Here is an 18,478-nt window from a genome sequence, read left to right on the forward strand (position 1 = left end):
CAAATTTAAAAAAAAATAATAATAACAATAACATGTAATTGTAACATGGGAATACCAGGAGAACAGCAGTTTGGCAGAAAATGGGAATATTTCAAAATAAGTTCTACAGCAAGAAGAATTCTGGCAGATGTACAATTCTGGGTCATATTATCCAAACTGTTAGATTCTGGAAGATTTCAGGGTTTGGTTTTTTTTTTTTTTTTTGTATGATTCCCATCCCTTAATAGAATAGTAGTGGATGTTTGTAATCCAAATTCTGTTTCTTCTCCCTCCCATTACTAAAGTTGGAAAATAAATACAGCAAAGGGTACCCAGTTTAATAACATCTCACCTCTAGACGTGGTTTTAACAACACAGAATCTCGGTCAGGTAGAAAACTTTGTTGGGCTAATGCCTATTCTCATGTGTAAAGATATTTATTGAAGATCATCTTTAAAAGCCCAAGATCCTAACTGTTCTCTGGTGTGAGCAGCTTTAATAGCAATTAAGTCTCTCAAATGGTTAAGAACGGTGCTTCAAACTAATGTCTTTGGCCTGTGTGTATTAAGACTTACATTGCACATTGTTATTCACAATTCTCAGGCTTGAGAAATATTCTATTTGTTTGCATTTGAAAGAAAATATTACCCATCAGTGGGAGAAAACAAGAGGAAAATATAAAAGAAATAAAAGTAAATTCTAACATACCTGGCAAGCTCACCCAATTCAGGTGAATTTTTCCTAGAGATAATTTCTCTGTGAATCAGATTAAATGTTTTGGAATTTAAGCTCATATCTCTTTAGTCTCTTTTCATTTTTCAATAATAACTTTAGATGGGAATGGAAAAAAAACTGCTCATTGGCTTAACATAAATCTTTAAATTGCAGTAAGCTTCACCCTCAAAAAGTAGTTGGATCTCTGAGGAACAAGAAAAAGCTGAATTCTATTTTTCATAAATGATGGATTATTGTACCACACTGTGTATTTTCCAGTAAAGTGTCCTTTTATTTGCACTGTGTGATTACAAGTCTCTAAAAGTATGTGTGGGGTCACTTGGGTGCTGTGGGAAAATGGAAGGAACACTGTTCTGTTAAAATCAGTAGTGAAATCAGAAGCAAACTATGTCCTGATTATCATAGGCATGTGTTTAAATTTTACTTTCCTTAATTGGTTATGTTGTTTTTACTTAAAATGAACAATTTGGCAAGTTTTTGTCCCTTGACAATAGAAAAGTGTAAACCATTTTATAAGTTTGGCTGTTAAAAATCAGATTGTAAACCACAATATTCAAATACTTTTAGTGCTGTTCACAGGGACCCAGTGATGGGCTTTGCTTTATACCCACATGTTTTTTACACTTTTGGTTTGTAATTATAGCACTGTCAAGTTATTTTGGTAATAAAAGTATACTAAATACTCATATTGTAGTTATCTATTGACTTTAAATTCTACATAACTCGCCTCAGAACAAAATGAGTGAAATGAGTGATGGCAAAGCCCTTTTAATTTGGCTTGTCATCTGAGGACGATTATTTATGGCATCAGGAAATGGAAGTTGAAGATCTACTCTGTCTCCAGGAAAGTCACCATTAGAGGCAACTTTGGGGAGTTTGGCTACGTTAAAAACTGTGTAACAATAGCCAAGTCTCTGATGGTTTCTCAGTCTGTACGAGAAGGAAACAAGATAAAGCATTTGAAAATGTATTTTTGTTGTTTATATCTTGATTTTTCTATTTCAATCATTCATTTTTATTTTATTTATTTTCATTACCATTCACTCCCCATACCCTCTTCCAAAACCAATATACCATACACATTTCTCACATGTGGGGCCAGATTGTGTTATTGAAAACAAACAAACTATGTGTATATATATATATGTATATATATGTGTGTGTGTGTGTATATATAATTAAGAATGCTATTACCAGAGTATCTAAGGGGTTCCAAAAGGCATAACTAACTATATAATTATTTTCATAATCTCAGATTTATACTGTGTGCATCTGTTTTAATTTGCAATGTCCCTCCTAATCACATCATTTTTACTAGTCCCAAAGTGACAGAAAAAATACTTCTTTGGCCCTGTACTTCTTGACATTCTATCATGGACAATGAAAAGATTCTGAGGTGAGACTAGAAATAGAAAAGATCACCTTTGGTAATGATTATTCCACATCATTTCAAAGGCAGACTTGAGGCCAAAATTATGAGGCAGATTCTTTTCTGAAAGATGTTAAGTGTTCCTTCAGCCTCTGACACAGAACCCAGACCCATGGGTTCCAATGCAGTTATCAGTGTGGCTGGTGGTCCTGGCAATGACTGGGCCCAGGGGGAAGTCCATGGGATAGCGTGTGAGCGTAGTACAATCAGATGCTCAGAATGACTCCCCCAGTCATACAATTCTGAGTCAGTTAATGCCTGACGTCTGTGGTCCTATAAAAGAAATTATTGCTAAGGGCACTTGCTAGCTCTCCAAAATGACCTGAGGGTAATTCCTCCAGTAAGATCCCTTAGTCTCTTGTACTCTTTATCATGCTGTGTTAGAATTACACAGGCCATATGCATTTTTACCCACAACAGTTAAATCCAGCACCATCACGCATGTAGTAGGTGCTCAATGTGTGTTTGTATTTTATCATTAGCAACACTATCCAGAAATATGAGCTACGTGTGTAATTTAAAGCCTTCTAGTAGCCACATTTTAAAAAGTAAAAAGAAATGTTTCCATAGTATATTAATTTTAGTAACATGTTTTATTTAATCAAAAACATCTAAAGCATTACTATTTCATCCTATAGCACAAGCTGCACTTCAAGTGACTAGTGGCTCCCATATTGGACAGCACAGGTCTAAAGCGGTGCTTTTTAAACTGTGTTCAGGTACATATAGAGTAAATGGGGGAAATGGATGAGACTGTTTTTGGCCAGTGGCAAGGGACCCAGGGGCTCAGGCTGCCTTGGTCCTGCTCAATTGTCCTGAGAGCTGAGGGAAGGAATTCTCCTCTGCCTGCAAGGTTCCTTCAGCCGGTATAATAATTCAATAGACATGACACACAGTAGCAAGAGAAGATGACCAAATTTTAATCACATACAAATGTATGGAAACCCTGCTAACTCAAGAGAGTCAGAACCCCCACACCCCCACATACACGGAGGTCCGGAGACAAAACGGGCACCTGAGGTGTACCGTATAAGGCCTTTTGAGCTAGGGATGAGGCTATGCACCTTGAGACTTCAAAAGGTAATTGCAAGGAGAGCACATATTTAGGAATTATTAGTTTGCCCTGCCATATAGGAATGTAAAAAGTCATTTCTAGTGGTAATTCTTATCACGTCCCAGCCTCCTGATTCAAATTCTTCTAGATAGCTAAGGAGAAGCAGAAGTCTCTCTTGAACCTGTGGTGTCCAGTTTGCCTTTAGCTCAAAATAATCTGCATGCCCCTGAAAGACATCTTGGGGTGGCTCATTCTGAACCCCTACAACCTCTATAACTCTTACCCAACATAACCATTATGCCAGCAACAACAGCTGGGAACATATCTACCCAGGGATTTCCAACCTTTTCAAGTGATAGACCCACTGACCCACTCACGTGATAGTGGCTGTACTCTTAGAACCAATCCTTAAATAATAGGCAGCAAATGTATGATAGACCAAATATGTATACATGCATGTGATCTATCATATACATGGTATATACTTATAGAGAGATATCTTTTAAAGAGATGCTATTAAATATTTTTTTTATTTTTTACTGTTTGCAGTTCCTTTATATTTTCTTTGTGTGTGAACAGACCTTCCACCACCAATAAATGAGAACTTAAGCAGGTCTTATAACTTTTCTCTTCAGTTTAAGGCAGTGATTCTCAAACAATAATACTTTTCCTCCCTCCTCCTCATCCCCCAGGAGACATTTGACAAAGTCTGGAGACATTTTTGATGTTCACAACTAAGGAGGGCTACTGACGTATTATGGGGAGAGGCCAAGGAAGCTTCTCAACACTCTATTCCTGCTGCACAGGACAGCTCTGCGTGTGCACATACACACACACAAACACAAACACAACCTGACCTAAAATGTCAATAATGCCCAGGTTAAGTACCCTGCTTAAAGTAATATGAATATTATGATCCTTTTAAGTGGCAGATACTGTCTTCATTCTGTATTGAACAATGTCCAATCTCATGTGGTAATCAAAATTTTAACTTAATTTAAAATTAAAATTCCACTCTTTACCTAGCTGGGAGGAAGACAGAAAGTTTTGCTTTCTTTCCCTAGCCTTACACTTCATCCTGACTTCCCATCTTGCTAATACAAGTTTGCAACAACTTATTTGCAACAAGTTTGCAAAGGAGGGGAAGAATGATGCAAAAGTGTCCTTATTTGAACAGTTGTAATAAAGCTTCTCATACTCTAGGCCAGGCATACTTTTTTTTTATTGAATTTATTGAGGTTATATTGGTTAATAAAATTATATGGGTTTCAGATGTACAATTCTATAATACATTAGCTGTGTGTTGTACTGTGTGTTCACCACCCCAATTGAAGTCTCCTTCCTTCACCATTTATTCCCCTTTACCCTCTTCTACCTTCCCCCACCTCCCTTCCCCTCTCGTAATCACCATACTGTTGTCTGTGTCTATGAGTTTTTTCTCTTTGCTTAATGCCTCCACCTTTTCTCCCAGCCCCATAATCCCCTTCCTTTCTGATCTGTTCTCTAAATCTATGAGTCTGTCTCTATTTTGTTTGTTAATATATTTTGTTTATTAGATTCTACATGTAAGTGAAATCATATAGTACTTGTCTTTATCTGACTGACTCATTTCATTTAGCGTGATTCTCTGGGTCCATCCATGTTGTCACAAAAGGTAATAGTTCCTTCCTTTTTATGGCCAAGTGGTACTCCATGTGTAAATGTACCACAGCTTTTCTATCCACTAATCTAATGATGGGAACTTGGGCTGCTTCCAAATCTTGGCGGTGGTAAGTAATGTTGGTATGAAATAAGGATGTATGTATTCTTTTGTATTAGTGTTTTGGGTTTTGTTGGATATACTCCTAGAAGTAGAATAACTAGATCATAAAGCAGTTCCATTTTTAATTTTGGGGGGTAACCCCATATTGCTTTTCACAATGGCTTCACTAATCTGCATTCCTACCAACAAGTTACCATGGTTCCCTTTTCTACACATATACACCAACACTTGTTTGCTGATTTATTGGTGATAGCCATTCTGGCAGGTGTGAGGCAATACTTAAATGTCATTGTGGTTCTAATTTGCATTTCTCTGATCATTAATGACTTTGAGCATCTCTTCATATGCCTATTGGCCATCTGTGTGTCCTCTTTGGAGAAGCATCTATCTATTCAGGTCCTTTGCCCTTTTTTAAATTGGGTTGTTTGTTTGTTTTGGTGTTGAGTTGCATAAGTCCTTTATAAATTTTGGATATTAACTCTTTCAAATGTATCATTGGTGAATATTTCTCCCATTCTGTGGGTTGTCTTTTCATTTTGTTAATGGTTTCCTTTGCTGTGCAAAAACTTCTTAGTTTGATGTAGTCCCGTTTGTTTATTTTTTCTTTTGTTTCCCTTCCCCAAGGAGATATATCAGAAATAATATTGCTACAAGAAATGTCCGGATTTTTACTGCCTGTTTTCTTCTAGGGTTTTTATGGTTTCAAGTCTAACATTTAAGTCTAATCTATTTTGAGTTTATTCTCACGTATGGGGTAACAAGGTGGTCTAGTTTCAGGCAGACTTTTAAAAGCAGACCTTGGGCTCCCTTGGGCACTTTTTTGGGTTCCTTTGAAACCCCATTAGGAACATTTGACTTCAAATCCTCTAATTTCAGGCAATTTTTTTTTTCCACCATCAACTTCCTCCTAAATCCCTCTACCCCACCTCTCTCTCTCCCTCTCTTTCTCTCTCTCTCTCTCCCTCTATCTCTCTCTCTCTCTTTCTCTTTCTCTCTCTCTTTTTCTGAGTTCATCAGGAGGGGATAGGATGGCTCAAGTCTAGCTTCCTCACAACTAGAAGTTAGCAAAATGTTTTTTACCCAGTAACTCCTTTAAAAATGTATTTGATTGAAATATTTCAATTTTAAAGGAGTAACTGAGCTCCTGATGTTTTTATTTCTCTCCCCTTCTATTCTTTCACCAATACTCCAATAAATTAGAATATCAGATGACAGTTCTGTGAGACTGATCCCATAACCAGACTTGACCTTGGACAAGTTACTTACCATCTTTTCCTCAGCTTCATCTCTAAAATATGTTTAATTATTTTACACATTTCAAAAGGTCATTGTCAGAATTGATTAAGTAAATTTTGGCTGAATACTGCTATATGCTAGACAATATTTGAGATATTAAGGACGCATTAATGAAAAACACTTAAAAAGTAGACAAAAAACCCCCACCCACATGGAGCTTACATTGCAGTAGAATAAATTCACATCTTGCTAGCTTCCTTGGAAAATACCAAGCACATAGTAAGTTTTCAATGCCTTTTAGATATAAATATTATTATTAACCCACTTGAATGATTAGTTTATTCTAAAGTATGATTGGAGAGGCAAATAGGTTTTTGTGTACCTAAAAAAGTACCCCAAAACCTCATATTATGTCAATAATTGGGTTAAGACAATAGAGGGCCCAGTTAGTATCTATGTCTTATAGTGTAGAGATAATAAATGCCTATCAGTCAGTTGTAATAAGATAGACTCTATGCTTATTTAGACTCTATGCTTAATGAAGGTCCAGACCTTATGTGTTGGGCTCATCATTGAATTCCTAGCCTTTAGCATGCAGCCTGATGACCAGTAGACATTCAGCAAATAATTGCTCAGGACTGAATTTGACACACACCTAATTTTGAAGATAAAGGTGAGGAGAGGAAGCTGAGAATAGGGGACTGCTGAAGACATGGAAGAAATTTGAGACCAATTCGTGTTTCAGAACTTCCCCTGTAAATGGTGATAATTTTGACATCAATTAAGAAGAATAAATGTATCCGCTTCAGAAAAAGAAATCACTTTGGATTAACATTTAAAAAAAAGAAGACTGACAAGATTATTTTGGCAAGCAGGACCTTTGAAAATGCCTGAATTACCTACAGGAACTATACAGTGATAATTAATTAATAACAATTCTAAAGCATTTCCCCCCTGTTCAGATGAGTTTTTATTTGAAGATAATTTTGTGAATAGGTATAGATAGGCAGAATTGTCCAGCAACGGTTATCATATTAACTACCAGGGAATAAAAGTGAACATAAATTGTGACTGTAAGGAGCTAACCACACTCTCACTGTACATTCATGTTGCCGCAGAGCTAATGCTTTCACATGGGCTAGTTGTTACTCATATGCCCTGTCTAAGCAGAAGGGCTTAAGCCATTAATTCAGGGAGTTATGCCATAACTACTGTTTCTATTCATATTAGCATAAAGTAATAATCATAAAGGAGAAATTTACTGAAAGTCTCTAACTTGTTCTTTTTTTTTTTATCTCCAGTGTTCAGACTGCAGCATAGTGCTTCTGATACAAGCGACAAAAAACGAGTTAAAAGCAGATTAAAGAAGTTTATTACCCGAAGACCTTCCCTGAAAAGTCTACAAGAAAAAGGACTCATTAAAGGTACAGGACATTTTGTACTGTTACTATGATAGTGTTAAATGAATGTGCCTCTGCATCCGTAGCTAGTCAGATATAAAAGAATATTAGGAATATTTTATTCTTTTTTGGTTACTTATTAAATTGTTCTGCTCTATAAGAGAGAAAAAAATAATTGTCCAGAAAAAATAATCCTGAGAAGATAAAGGATGCATCATGGGATTGTTGTAAAAAGCTACCTGGTTTGGCCCTCAGAGGGTCTGAGCTCCGCAGCAGGAACGGAGAAGGGGTACCTTGGTGACCTGTCAGAATGACTCCGTGTCTCCGTACGTCTAGGCAACCCCAGTGTATACCTACTGCCCCAGCATACTTAGTAACAGCAGCCCTTTCCACTCTCAGGCATGTCCTGATTGGGATGATAAGTTGTCTGATCACCCTAGTCACAGTCTGAAGTAAATGCTAGGAAGAAGTTCGGGGAAGGAAGTCCAAGTACAAACTAACATCATGAAAAATTGGGGGTTTGAAACCTGGAAGACTGAGAGCTCAAACTAACTTAAATAAGCAGGTACTTTTACAAATATACCTACAGTAAAGAATAAAATATCCTAGAGCGACCTAGCCACCAGAATAGAATAACATCAACTCTGGCATTAGGCTAATTAAATTCAGACCTTGGTTCTACCACTCATTTGTAATGATGTTGAACAAGTTACGATCTCTCTGAGTTGGATATTTCAACTGTTAAATGAGAATACTTACACCCACCATTGAGAGAACCATTGAGAGAAATAAATGAGATAATTCATGTGAAGCATTTTTTCTCTCTTTTCTTTTTTTATTGTTGTTCAATTACAGTTGTCCCCATTCCCCCCATTGTTATTAATACTGTTATTTTTATTACATTTTTATTACTGTTAGTATGACAGGTAGGTGAAATGGATCAATCAAACCAGTGGTATAGATTTCAGTAACTGGAAATTAATTTATAGATCAAATAGCAAAAATGTATTCTTTTCCTGACCAAGAAAATGTATGTGTCAAGTCCATTATTCTCCCTGTTTTTCTGCTTTTCTAACTTATGAATTTGCTTTGTAAATTAAATATAAGAAAAACTTTGAAAATGGGTAAAATAAACTCTTGACACACACTCTGAGAACAAAGTTGAGAGACTGATTTGTGTAGAAGTCAAAGGTGATTTAGTATACAACAATTTTTCAAGAAGAGGACAAAGCAGATTTTCATATTTTTAGTAATACTTAATATGAGAATTATTTAAATAGTTTACAGTACATGGCCTATTAATTTCAGTCCATTTTGAAACAGTTTAACATATCACAAAAATCATCTATATTCTGAACCAATCCAGGAAGATGAAATTTTGTGAAGCACGCACATAGATATCACTACGAGGGTGGAAAATTCCTAGAATGTAAGCATTTGTGGGTAGAAATAGCACATACTCCAAAGAGGTTCATCTCAGACTTTTAATTGCTGAAAATGTCCGTTCCGGTGCTCTAGACAGTATTTGGTCCTCTATAGATTCTATGATATATAATAGTACACTACTATCTTCACTTCTACCTTAGAAATCATCCCATAGGTCATCATTTTCTTAGACTGCATTCAGTCACAGGTTACCTGCCATCTTGAAGAAAATATAAAACCAGATTATTAGCCTGAACAATTTCAGTCTGACATAAAGTCTAACATTTTCAGGATGCTGGCAACATGAAACATCTTTTAATTCAGTGGCCTGTTCTAGCCCAATCAAAATGCTAAAGAATTAGTCAGAATTAGTAACTGTGGTACTCTAGAATTGGTCTCAGAAAGCCACAGAGGAGCCAGATACCTCGTGCAATCTTCGTAGAGATGCAATGGAACCCCGAACACCCTCCGCTGTGCACACTCCCTATCTCACAGTGCCATTAAATTCTCACCGTAGCTGGCCAATGAGTCAGTATTCATTAGTAGGGCTATGGAAAATCTTTGTGAAATTCTGATTTGATAAGCTGCTATTGTTGTCTTCAGTGGAATTTTATTCCAAATACAGATCGTTATGCAAATATAGTCACTTCTTGGGTTAGTTTCAATTTTAACTGTGAATTTTTTAAAGGCTTTTACTGAGATTTTTTTAAGTAAGTAAAAAGCATTAAACCAATTTTTAAAGCTACAGGCCCTGTAAAATTGAGTACTTTAAGTTTATTTTCTTAGTATATCTAAGGCAAAGACTTTGAAAAAGCAATGAAATGAGGGTTTTTGAAAGGTTACAAAAATCATATAAAATAAATTAATGATGAATGTTAAATGGTTAATTTCTCCAAGTTACATGACTTAAGTCTTTCAAGGAAAATTATTTAGAAAAAAAGGGATAATGGCTTTTTAAATTTTTCTGCAGTGCATTTGTTCAAAGATTATGGATCAAATTCTTTAAGCTGTCAAATGGCCCAGATCTGGAATACAGGCTTTCATTATCAGGGTCCAGGGAGCTGTGCGTGGCAGCTTTGGTCTGACAGTGTATGGGGCCAGACGCTTGGCAATGTTCGGTTTTCCAGGCAATGCTACCAACAAGTTGAGAGGCCTGGGCTTTGAATTCAGCCAGTCTTTAAGGAGCACCCACTGTAGGTCAGGGAAGGCTGTGCTTTATTAACTTTATAATGCCTCACATAGATGGGAAAAAAGAATTGTCCCAATATCATATAGTCTAACCTCAGTCACAAACTCTTTCTTCAATTTTTTTTTTTTTTTTTTTTTTGTACTCAGGGAGACCTGGCTAATACATGATTTCACTGACTCAAATCCAGATCTGGAAACAGTCACTTGATACAGCTGCATTTTCTAATTTATTTAATATGACTAATTAGAGGGGCACATTGTGATTCCCAAAAAGGGCTAGCAGATAATTCTGAATGGTCACCCAATGGAAAGAAATCTTAGTAGTTGAAGTGAGGGCAGCATTCATTGTGCCATTTCAGCAGTAGCTCCTGAAAGCCTTCAATTTCTCCAGCTACTTTCACATTGGCAAGGGGGGAATGGTGAGTGCTTTTTTCTTCTTTATTTTTCCTTCTTATCGAATTTATTGGGGTGACACTGGTTAACAAAATTACAAGATTCCAGGAGCACAATTCTACAACACATCATCTGCACACTGAATTGTGTGTTCACCACCCCCAGTCAAATCCCCTTCCATCACCACTTACCCCCCTTTACCACCACCACTCCCCCCACACTCCTCCCTTGGCAATCTCCACACAGTTGTCCATGCCCATGAGTTTTTACTTTCCTCCTTTTGTTCTCAATCCATACCCCCCATCCAACCCCCAACCAGTGAGGGCTTTTCAAATGTATGATTTTATTGTATTGAACCTCTCATTGGAAATAAAACTCTGATCAAGTTGATATGTAAAGTATAGGCAAGAGAGCACATTTGAGGGTGGTAGGTGTGTTTGTACATACCCTCTATCTGCTTTTGAAACTGAAGTAATAACCCTTTAGCATCAGCTGAACTACGTTATATAATCTTTCAAGTAACAGCATGGACATCCAAGAACAGAAAACACTTGGATACAAAATTTTTAGAACAGATAAAAATCGTTTATTGTTTTTAGGAGCAACTAGTATTTCCTTATATCAAGTGATAGAGTTAGAGAGAATTGTATGTTTAAAAAGTGATTTCTTTCATTTTAATATGGGCAAAACAATACTGGATAGTATTAGTAGAGATTGAAAGCAATGCTGGATTACTTCTATTTTTTTATCAGCATATTACAAAGAAAACTACCTGTTTAAAGATTAAGTAGTGTGCCCGCAGGATATGATGCAAGGCAGTGCTTTCCTTCCTCATCCCAGTCCCTCATCTTGCTCCTTACAGGGCGCACATTGGAAGTGCTTCTATTTGTAGTTTTTCTGCTGGTTGCTGCCATATCGTACATTACTGTTATTTGAAGCATAGGTTAGTTTATTTTGGTCAGTATTTTCCTTACACATCTTGATTTGTCATGCTTAGATATTACCTCAGTTTGTTTTGTTTTGTTTTGTTTTTACAATAGGCATGAATTCAACTTAATTAAATGAGACCTTGTCTACCTGGCCCTTTTCCTCCCCAAATAGTCATGCTCAAATACAGCTGGTCTGGCTGTTTCCATTGGCTTTCTCTTCAACATTCAGAATACTTAAATCTCTATTTATTGTTCTATTAACCACAGAAGATTGAGACTTAATGCTTCCATTGACATGATGAGAAATTTATTGCCCTCCTCCTCTCTCATCTCCTCTGCCTTTGCTATTGTGATCTGTATTTCATCCTGGAAATTTGTATTAGTTCACTCATTTCCATAATTATAACTTATTATAGTTCATTCCAAAAGTTTAACATTAAAAACAACGTTCATAACGTTGCAACTCTCTGAGGTTGTTTACTACGATGACGGGCATTAGGCTTCCTTCTCTGTTCTTGCACTATCGTGGCCTCTGTGGCTCTCAGAGTGATGCCCTTTGATCACGGTGAAAAAGATTCTCCTTTCTTTTACATTTAAAGCTTATGTTAGTGTGTTTATACTGTTTCAGAAACACAATCAAGGCTTTCATTACCCCCACATATTGCATCAAAATGTGAAAAAATTAGTCAACAGCATATACTTTATATTGATCATGTAAATAATATGCAATCTTTGGCCAAATCACGTGCCAAATTGGATGAATATGTCCATGGGTCCAATGCTGGGTCTTATGTGCTACATAAATTATGTTCTTATTTTTGAAACTTGTGCTTCATCACTTACTTAGAATCATGCTATATTTCAGTTTGATATATTATTTAATTGTGAATTTCTCATACAGATTTTTCCCCCACAGTTTAATTTTTATTGCTTTCTGGGCCTTTACATCATTAAGAGTTTAAGCATCTCAATTAAACAGTCTATAAATTCTAGTCCCTGGAATGCCTTTTAGAGCCTTTCCACCATCTAACACTAATTTGAATTGGTTGCTTTCCAGGCTTTACCTTTATTACCCTGTGACTTCCTTTCACTAACTTTCTGAGTTGTATTCACTGTCTCCTGAATCCCACAGCTTACCTTTATTGCTTTCAATTCTTTTATTATTGTGTAACAGCTCCAGCAACTCATTTAGATCTCGAATGTCTAAAAATACCTTCAGTGTCCCCACACACTTGGTCAATAGTTTAGTTGGGCATAAAATCCCATTGCCTTTAGGATACAGAGGTGCAGGTTCCATTTTTTATTTTTGTTACTCTGATTTTTTTTCTTTCAGAAACTTTAGAATTTTTGTCTTTATTTGAGATTCTAGTATCAACATAAAAGCAGGCAGAATTTTAAAAATTTAATATGCTTGACATTTAACTTGAAGAATTGTGATTATCTTCAGCTCTGAAATTTTTCCTCTTTATTTTTTTTATGTTATGTTGATGTTGTTCCATCAATTTTCTGTTTCCTTTTTTGGGGGGGCTGGTATTATGATCTATTAAATCATCAGAATTGATATCTCTCATATGCTGACAGAATTCTCAATTTTATCCTTCTGTCTACATATAAATTTATTTTAAGTTTAGCATCTTATTTCCAATTTTAGATGTCTCTCTTATTCTCTATTCTTTTTTTGCATATCTCACTCTGTCACATGCCACAAGGGCAAAAACTTTGTTGATTCCTCTAACAGTGAGGATGGCACTTGGTACTCCATAAATACTAATTGAATAAGTGGGAAAATAGAAAAATAGGTTATATCTTTGGTAACTTTTTTAAAGATAGACAAAATTTGTTGTCATTTTGGGTTTAATGTATTCTTTTCAGTTCTTTGAATCATCATTTTCATGTGGGTTCCTTTCTTTCATGTATTTGTCTCATTTTGTCTCTAGCACATTAGTGACTTGCCTCACATGTCTGGTGGGCAATGAGTGTCCATTCTTATTACATAACAAGGCTGCACAGAGACTAACTAACGCTTTGTGTATATACATGGGTAGAACTTCTTGATGATATGCTTTTGCTGTAGGGTGATGTTTAGAGACTCACAACTGCCTCAGACACCAAATGTTTCTAAAAGATACAGAATGAATTGTATACTCTTGATTAACTGAATCAATTTTTATAGAATTTTTACGGTAGAAAATTTTCAACTTCACTTTACAATTAAGAAAACTGAGTGTGTTTGAAAATACAGCAGCTTTGGAATTTGACTAAGCTAGGTTCAAATATGGATTCTGCCATTTCCCAGTTATATAACTTAATATTTGGTTATTGACTTTTTGATTTATGGAATTTACATTTTGCAAGTTAAGTATACTGTATATGGAAAGAACCTTGCACAGTGCCCAGCTTATCTCCTTTTTAAAATGTTTAATAGTTCTTTTTTATTGTATTTTTTCCATTACCATTTATCCCCCTTATACCCTCTCCTACCTCCACCCACCCCCCCTCCCCAGCAGAGTTACCATACTGTTGTCCATGTCCATGAGTTCTTTTTTTTTTTGCTTGACCCCTCTATGCCCAAATCTTTCCCCCAGAGCTGTCAGCCTGTTCTCTATCTATGAGTCTCTCCTCTATTTTGCTATAATCAATAAATCAACAAACAAGTGCTGGCAAGCATGCGGAGAAAGGGGAACACTTCTGCACTTTTGTTGGGAATGCAGACTGATGCAGGCACTATGGAAAACAGTGTGGAGATACCTCAAAAAATTAAAAATGGATCTACCTTATGACCCAATGATTCTGCTTCTGGGAACTTATCTGAAGAAACCTGGAATACTAATTCAAAAGAACATAAGCATGCCTATGTTTACTGTAGCATTATTTACAGTAGGCAAGATTTGGACACAGCCCAGGTGTCTGTCAGTAAGTGAGTGGATAAAACAGCCTTGGTACATTTACACAATGGAATACTACCATAAAAACGAGAATAATTTTACCTTTGTCAGGGCATGGATGAACCTGGGAAACTTTATGCCAAGTGAAAAAGCCAGTCAGAGAAAGACAAATACCATATGATTTCACTCATATGTGGAATCTAATGAACAAACTGGACTAACAAGCCTAATTTATCTTAATCATTCAACTTCATTTCTTCCTCCCATCCTTCCTTCCTTCCTTCCTTTCTTCTTTCCCTCCATATTTTTCTCCTTTTTTAAAAAATAAATCTCTCTTCTCTTTCTTTATTTCCCTCTTCTTTGTTTTGCTACTTAGAGTTATGGAACAAATTATGATCATGATATGGCCCCAGAAAACTATTCTCCCAAGTATTCCTTTAAAGATTGAGAAATTAACCCAACTAAGTGTCAAGGAAAAGCAAGAGTAATTTGCTTACTTCGAGGGAAGCATAAACATAATTTGTGTTGGCTCCTATTTGTCTTTTTGGTAATTTTTTCATGGTACTCTTTATACATAAATGAGCATGAGCTCACTTTATTTCCTAGTTATACCCACTTACGTAGTGTCATCTAATTGCTGGAACATTTAAGTAATTACTGACACAGACACAACTAATTGTTTAAGGTTTCTGTCCTATGAGAAAATAATGTTTTTGCAATTATAGTACTTTTGTAAAATATGTCAATTGTATTGAGAAGGAAAGAAATATTTGCCATTTGAATTACAGATGAAAGTTATCATCCCTAAATTTTGTTTATGAATAGCAAAATCATTGAGTTAAGAGGAAAGTATTTTTTAAATAATTTGTTGGAACTGATATTTGACAGAGTAACTGACATGTTACAATAATAATTTAAGCAAAAAATATATATATGAGTAACACTGCAACATACCTTTGAGTAAAGATATGCTCCAACTTTGCCACTTGACCAGTGTTAGTCTGAGAATAATTGTGTTTGAATTTATGGATTAGGGCATGGGCCTATCATTGCTTGGTCCTGAAATGCTCTCACAACTTCCACAATATGCACTAATGTGCTTAAAAATATCTTGTAAATCTTCTTTCCTTTAAACTTTTATATGGTTCATAATTGAACTGTGATCCTTACGAGTGAGCTATGTCATGATTTAATATTAGCCGAAATTAATAGCCAACCTTAAGCTTCCTTATCTTGGCCTATAAGCTTCCTGGTTCCCTTCCATTTACAGTTCCCAGGCACTTTCTGATATTTAAAGGCTCTTGGGAGCAAATGTGTTGGGAACAGAGTACCACGTAGCCAGTTTTTGTTCAATAATAAAATACAGGTCACCATGAAAGATGGCAAATGTTGAGAAAAAAGTGCACCTGACTAACAGGTTAAGCCCATGTCTTTTAAAAGCTTGTTATCCAGGGAGGAAATGATCCAGTTCTTATGAGATATTGAAAGCAGAATAACTTTAGAGCATCAAAAGAAAAATGAGGTCCAGAAATGAAAGCAAATTAGGTAAGGGGAGAAAGAATAGGCCAGAATAACAAACTGATTTCCCTGTAGTTTGAGAACTTACTTTCTTATGGAAAGGGAATTTTTCTACATAGGCATTAGTTAGAATTTAATAATATTTGAGATAGTGATTATAAATACTTGACTTTTAGTATCTAAAATGATTTTGTCAATAATTTCCTGGTATAACTCACTATGTTTTGTGTATTTGCAAATATCAATAGTAATAATTCTCCTTTTTTCTTCCTTTAAATTTATTTCTTGCCCTTTGGGTCAAGTTCTCAAGATAGTTCTCCTTTTTTAACTAAAAGAAAATGCCAAATAATATCAGGCTTTAGTCATAAGCCTGACTGAGTGCCGGGGAATAACCATGCTCAATGCTGGGAGTAGAGGTTGGATAAGACCCAACTGATTCAAAATCAGCATATTGGCATTTTATTTGTAGCCAGTGACCTCTAAACCCCATATTAAATCTTGCCCTGGCAGAAGATACTGATTTGATTCCTTTCATGGATTATCTGTCCTTAAAAGATTTCACAGAGTTTTGGCATAATACCTACACAGTTAGTCTCATCCTAGTGCCAGTTGAGATACTGTCTCCAAGCCTTCCAGTTTCAGGACTGGCGGGTTTCTATAAAATAAGAACTAATAGAGCACAAACACTGGTAAAAAACAGTAGCTGTTAAAGGCAGGTTTGCTTCATATCATGAATCTATACCATGTTTTAAGCATATCCTGTGCTTGGACTCAAATTGTATGTGGGCATAGATTGTAGAAAAGATACATAACCTCTCCTTCCATCCCTGACACTGTAAGTCAAGGCTTACAAGCTGTCTCAGACGTAGCCTCAACTATTTGCCGATGACCACGAGTCACTCTAACAGGGTATTTCCTTTGTGGGTCAGGAAGCAGCTGCCCCCACAGGAGAGGTCTCTAACCATTTTAGTCTTCTAATTACATCCTAAGTCTTTCTTACATGAAACCACTTGAAGAGAAGAAAGACTTACGGGGCCCTCATCAGTGTTCACAAAACCCCCCTTTTTAAAGGTTAGCATTTAGTGTTGATACACCGCTGTTCTCCAGCAGGTCTCCTCCTACCACGTGGTTCCCTTGTGAACCCTAAACCTGGCTTCATAGGCAGTGGGAGATTCTTCAACTTAGTTTTTGTTAGCCTTTCAGGGCCTCTGTAGACCCTATGAACTATACCCAAAGCCAGTGCTGGCTCTTCATTTTCTCCTTTGCAGTTTTTATACTTCTACTGCTTACACAAGGTGCTAGCTGGCAATTTTATTTGTTGTAAGGTAGATAATGGAGGGGAGGAAAACAGAATTTCATTCTGACCTGAAATGGATAATCTAACCAAATGAATGAATAAAGGTTCCTGTGCAAGTGAGATGAGTTGAATTTTCCATAACATTTGAGAAAAGAGGTCCCACTCCTTTTTCACTCGTGGTATGATTGGGATTTGAGAGTCCTTGTTCTGTGCACATTGAATGTGTCTTAAAGAGAATACATATCAGAGCCCTCACAACCATTACCTCCTCATCAGGGTCCACTCTCAGCCAGATGTGGGGACTGCTGCAAGCACAGGAAGTATTAATATTGACAAATCATTTTGACAAATCCTAAGTTGAAGGTAGTGCTTTTTCCTTTCCTTTAACACAACTGAAAGTTTGGATTACAAATATTTCCCTTCAAATTCATGTCTATTATAAATCAGTTATATTGTACAAATTCTCGACATAGAGACAAAAGGAATGATATCATTTTATTTGGGGGAACAAATTTTCTTCAATATACAAAAATCTCCCCCTTCTGACTTGTTATTCTACCTGATTAGTAACATTGAAATTTAACCAGCCTCAGTAAAATTAAGTCATCACAAAACATAGCTCCTTGTTGCAAAAGTGCTACACCAGCACTTCCTATTTTTCCCTGCAGGAAGGAGGCAAGAGGTCATATCAGAATTTGAATGATCATGATCAGTGGTCTGTCAGTGTCAGTTAAATTGCAATATGGAGAGGTGTATCTCCCAATTTTTCTTTGAAATTGACTGTATTGCTCTAAGTGTGTTTTATCAAAGCATTTTCTGGGGCAACAGATCTGAAAACATAAACTTTATGTAACATTATTCTTCCTTAGATATTTCCCTTTAATATGTTATTTCTTTTTGAAGATAAAATAAAAGTACATAAAAGAGTTCTGGGAATAGGCAGCTATATGTCATAAACACCCTTCACTCCCCCTGGCCCAGGGCCCCCAACACCCGAAATTTGGAAATGATTTGATTGAAGTGATGACGGCCTTGATCTTGTTGGAATACTCCTCCTTCTTCATTGTCTTCTTTTTCTCTATGGGAGGCAACAACCCTGTCATGGAGTCATTCCGGGGAGGGAAAGAGGTATTTCAAGTAACCATATTTTCCAAACACAAAATTGAGACACATGGCCTGACAATGACATAATATTTGAAATAGGGACTGTGCTCAAAGATCCAGAACATATGGCTGAAAGAGTTTTCT

General features: G+C 36.2%; 1 protein-coding gene across 1 annotated transcript in view; it reads left to right on the forward strand.

The window, feature by feature from the left end:
• Positions 1-18,478, forward strand: part of ARHGAP15 (Rho GTPase activating protein 15) — a 619,281-nt gene that overhangs the window by 350,344 nt on the left and 250,459 nt on the right. The window contains exon 9 of the mRNA XM_024569724.3: positions 7,497-7,619. Within this exon, the coding sequence (XP_024425492.2) occupies positions 7,497-7,619 (123 nt within the window). The remainder of the gene's footprint in view (positions 1-7,496; positions 7,620-18,478) is intronic.

Source organism: Desmodus rotundus, chromosome 2, assembly GCF_022682495.2.
Source record: "Desmodus rotundus isolate HL8 chromosome 2, HLdesRot8A.1, whole genome shotgun sequence".
Lineage (NCBI taxonomy): Eukaryota > Metazoa > Chordata > Mammalia > Chiroptera > Phyllostomidae > Desmodus > Desmodus rotundus.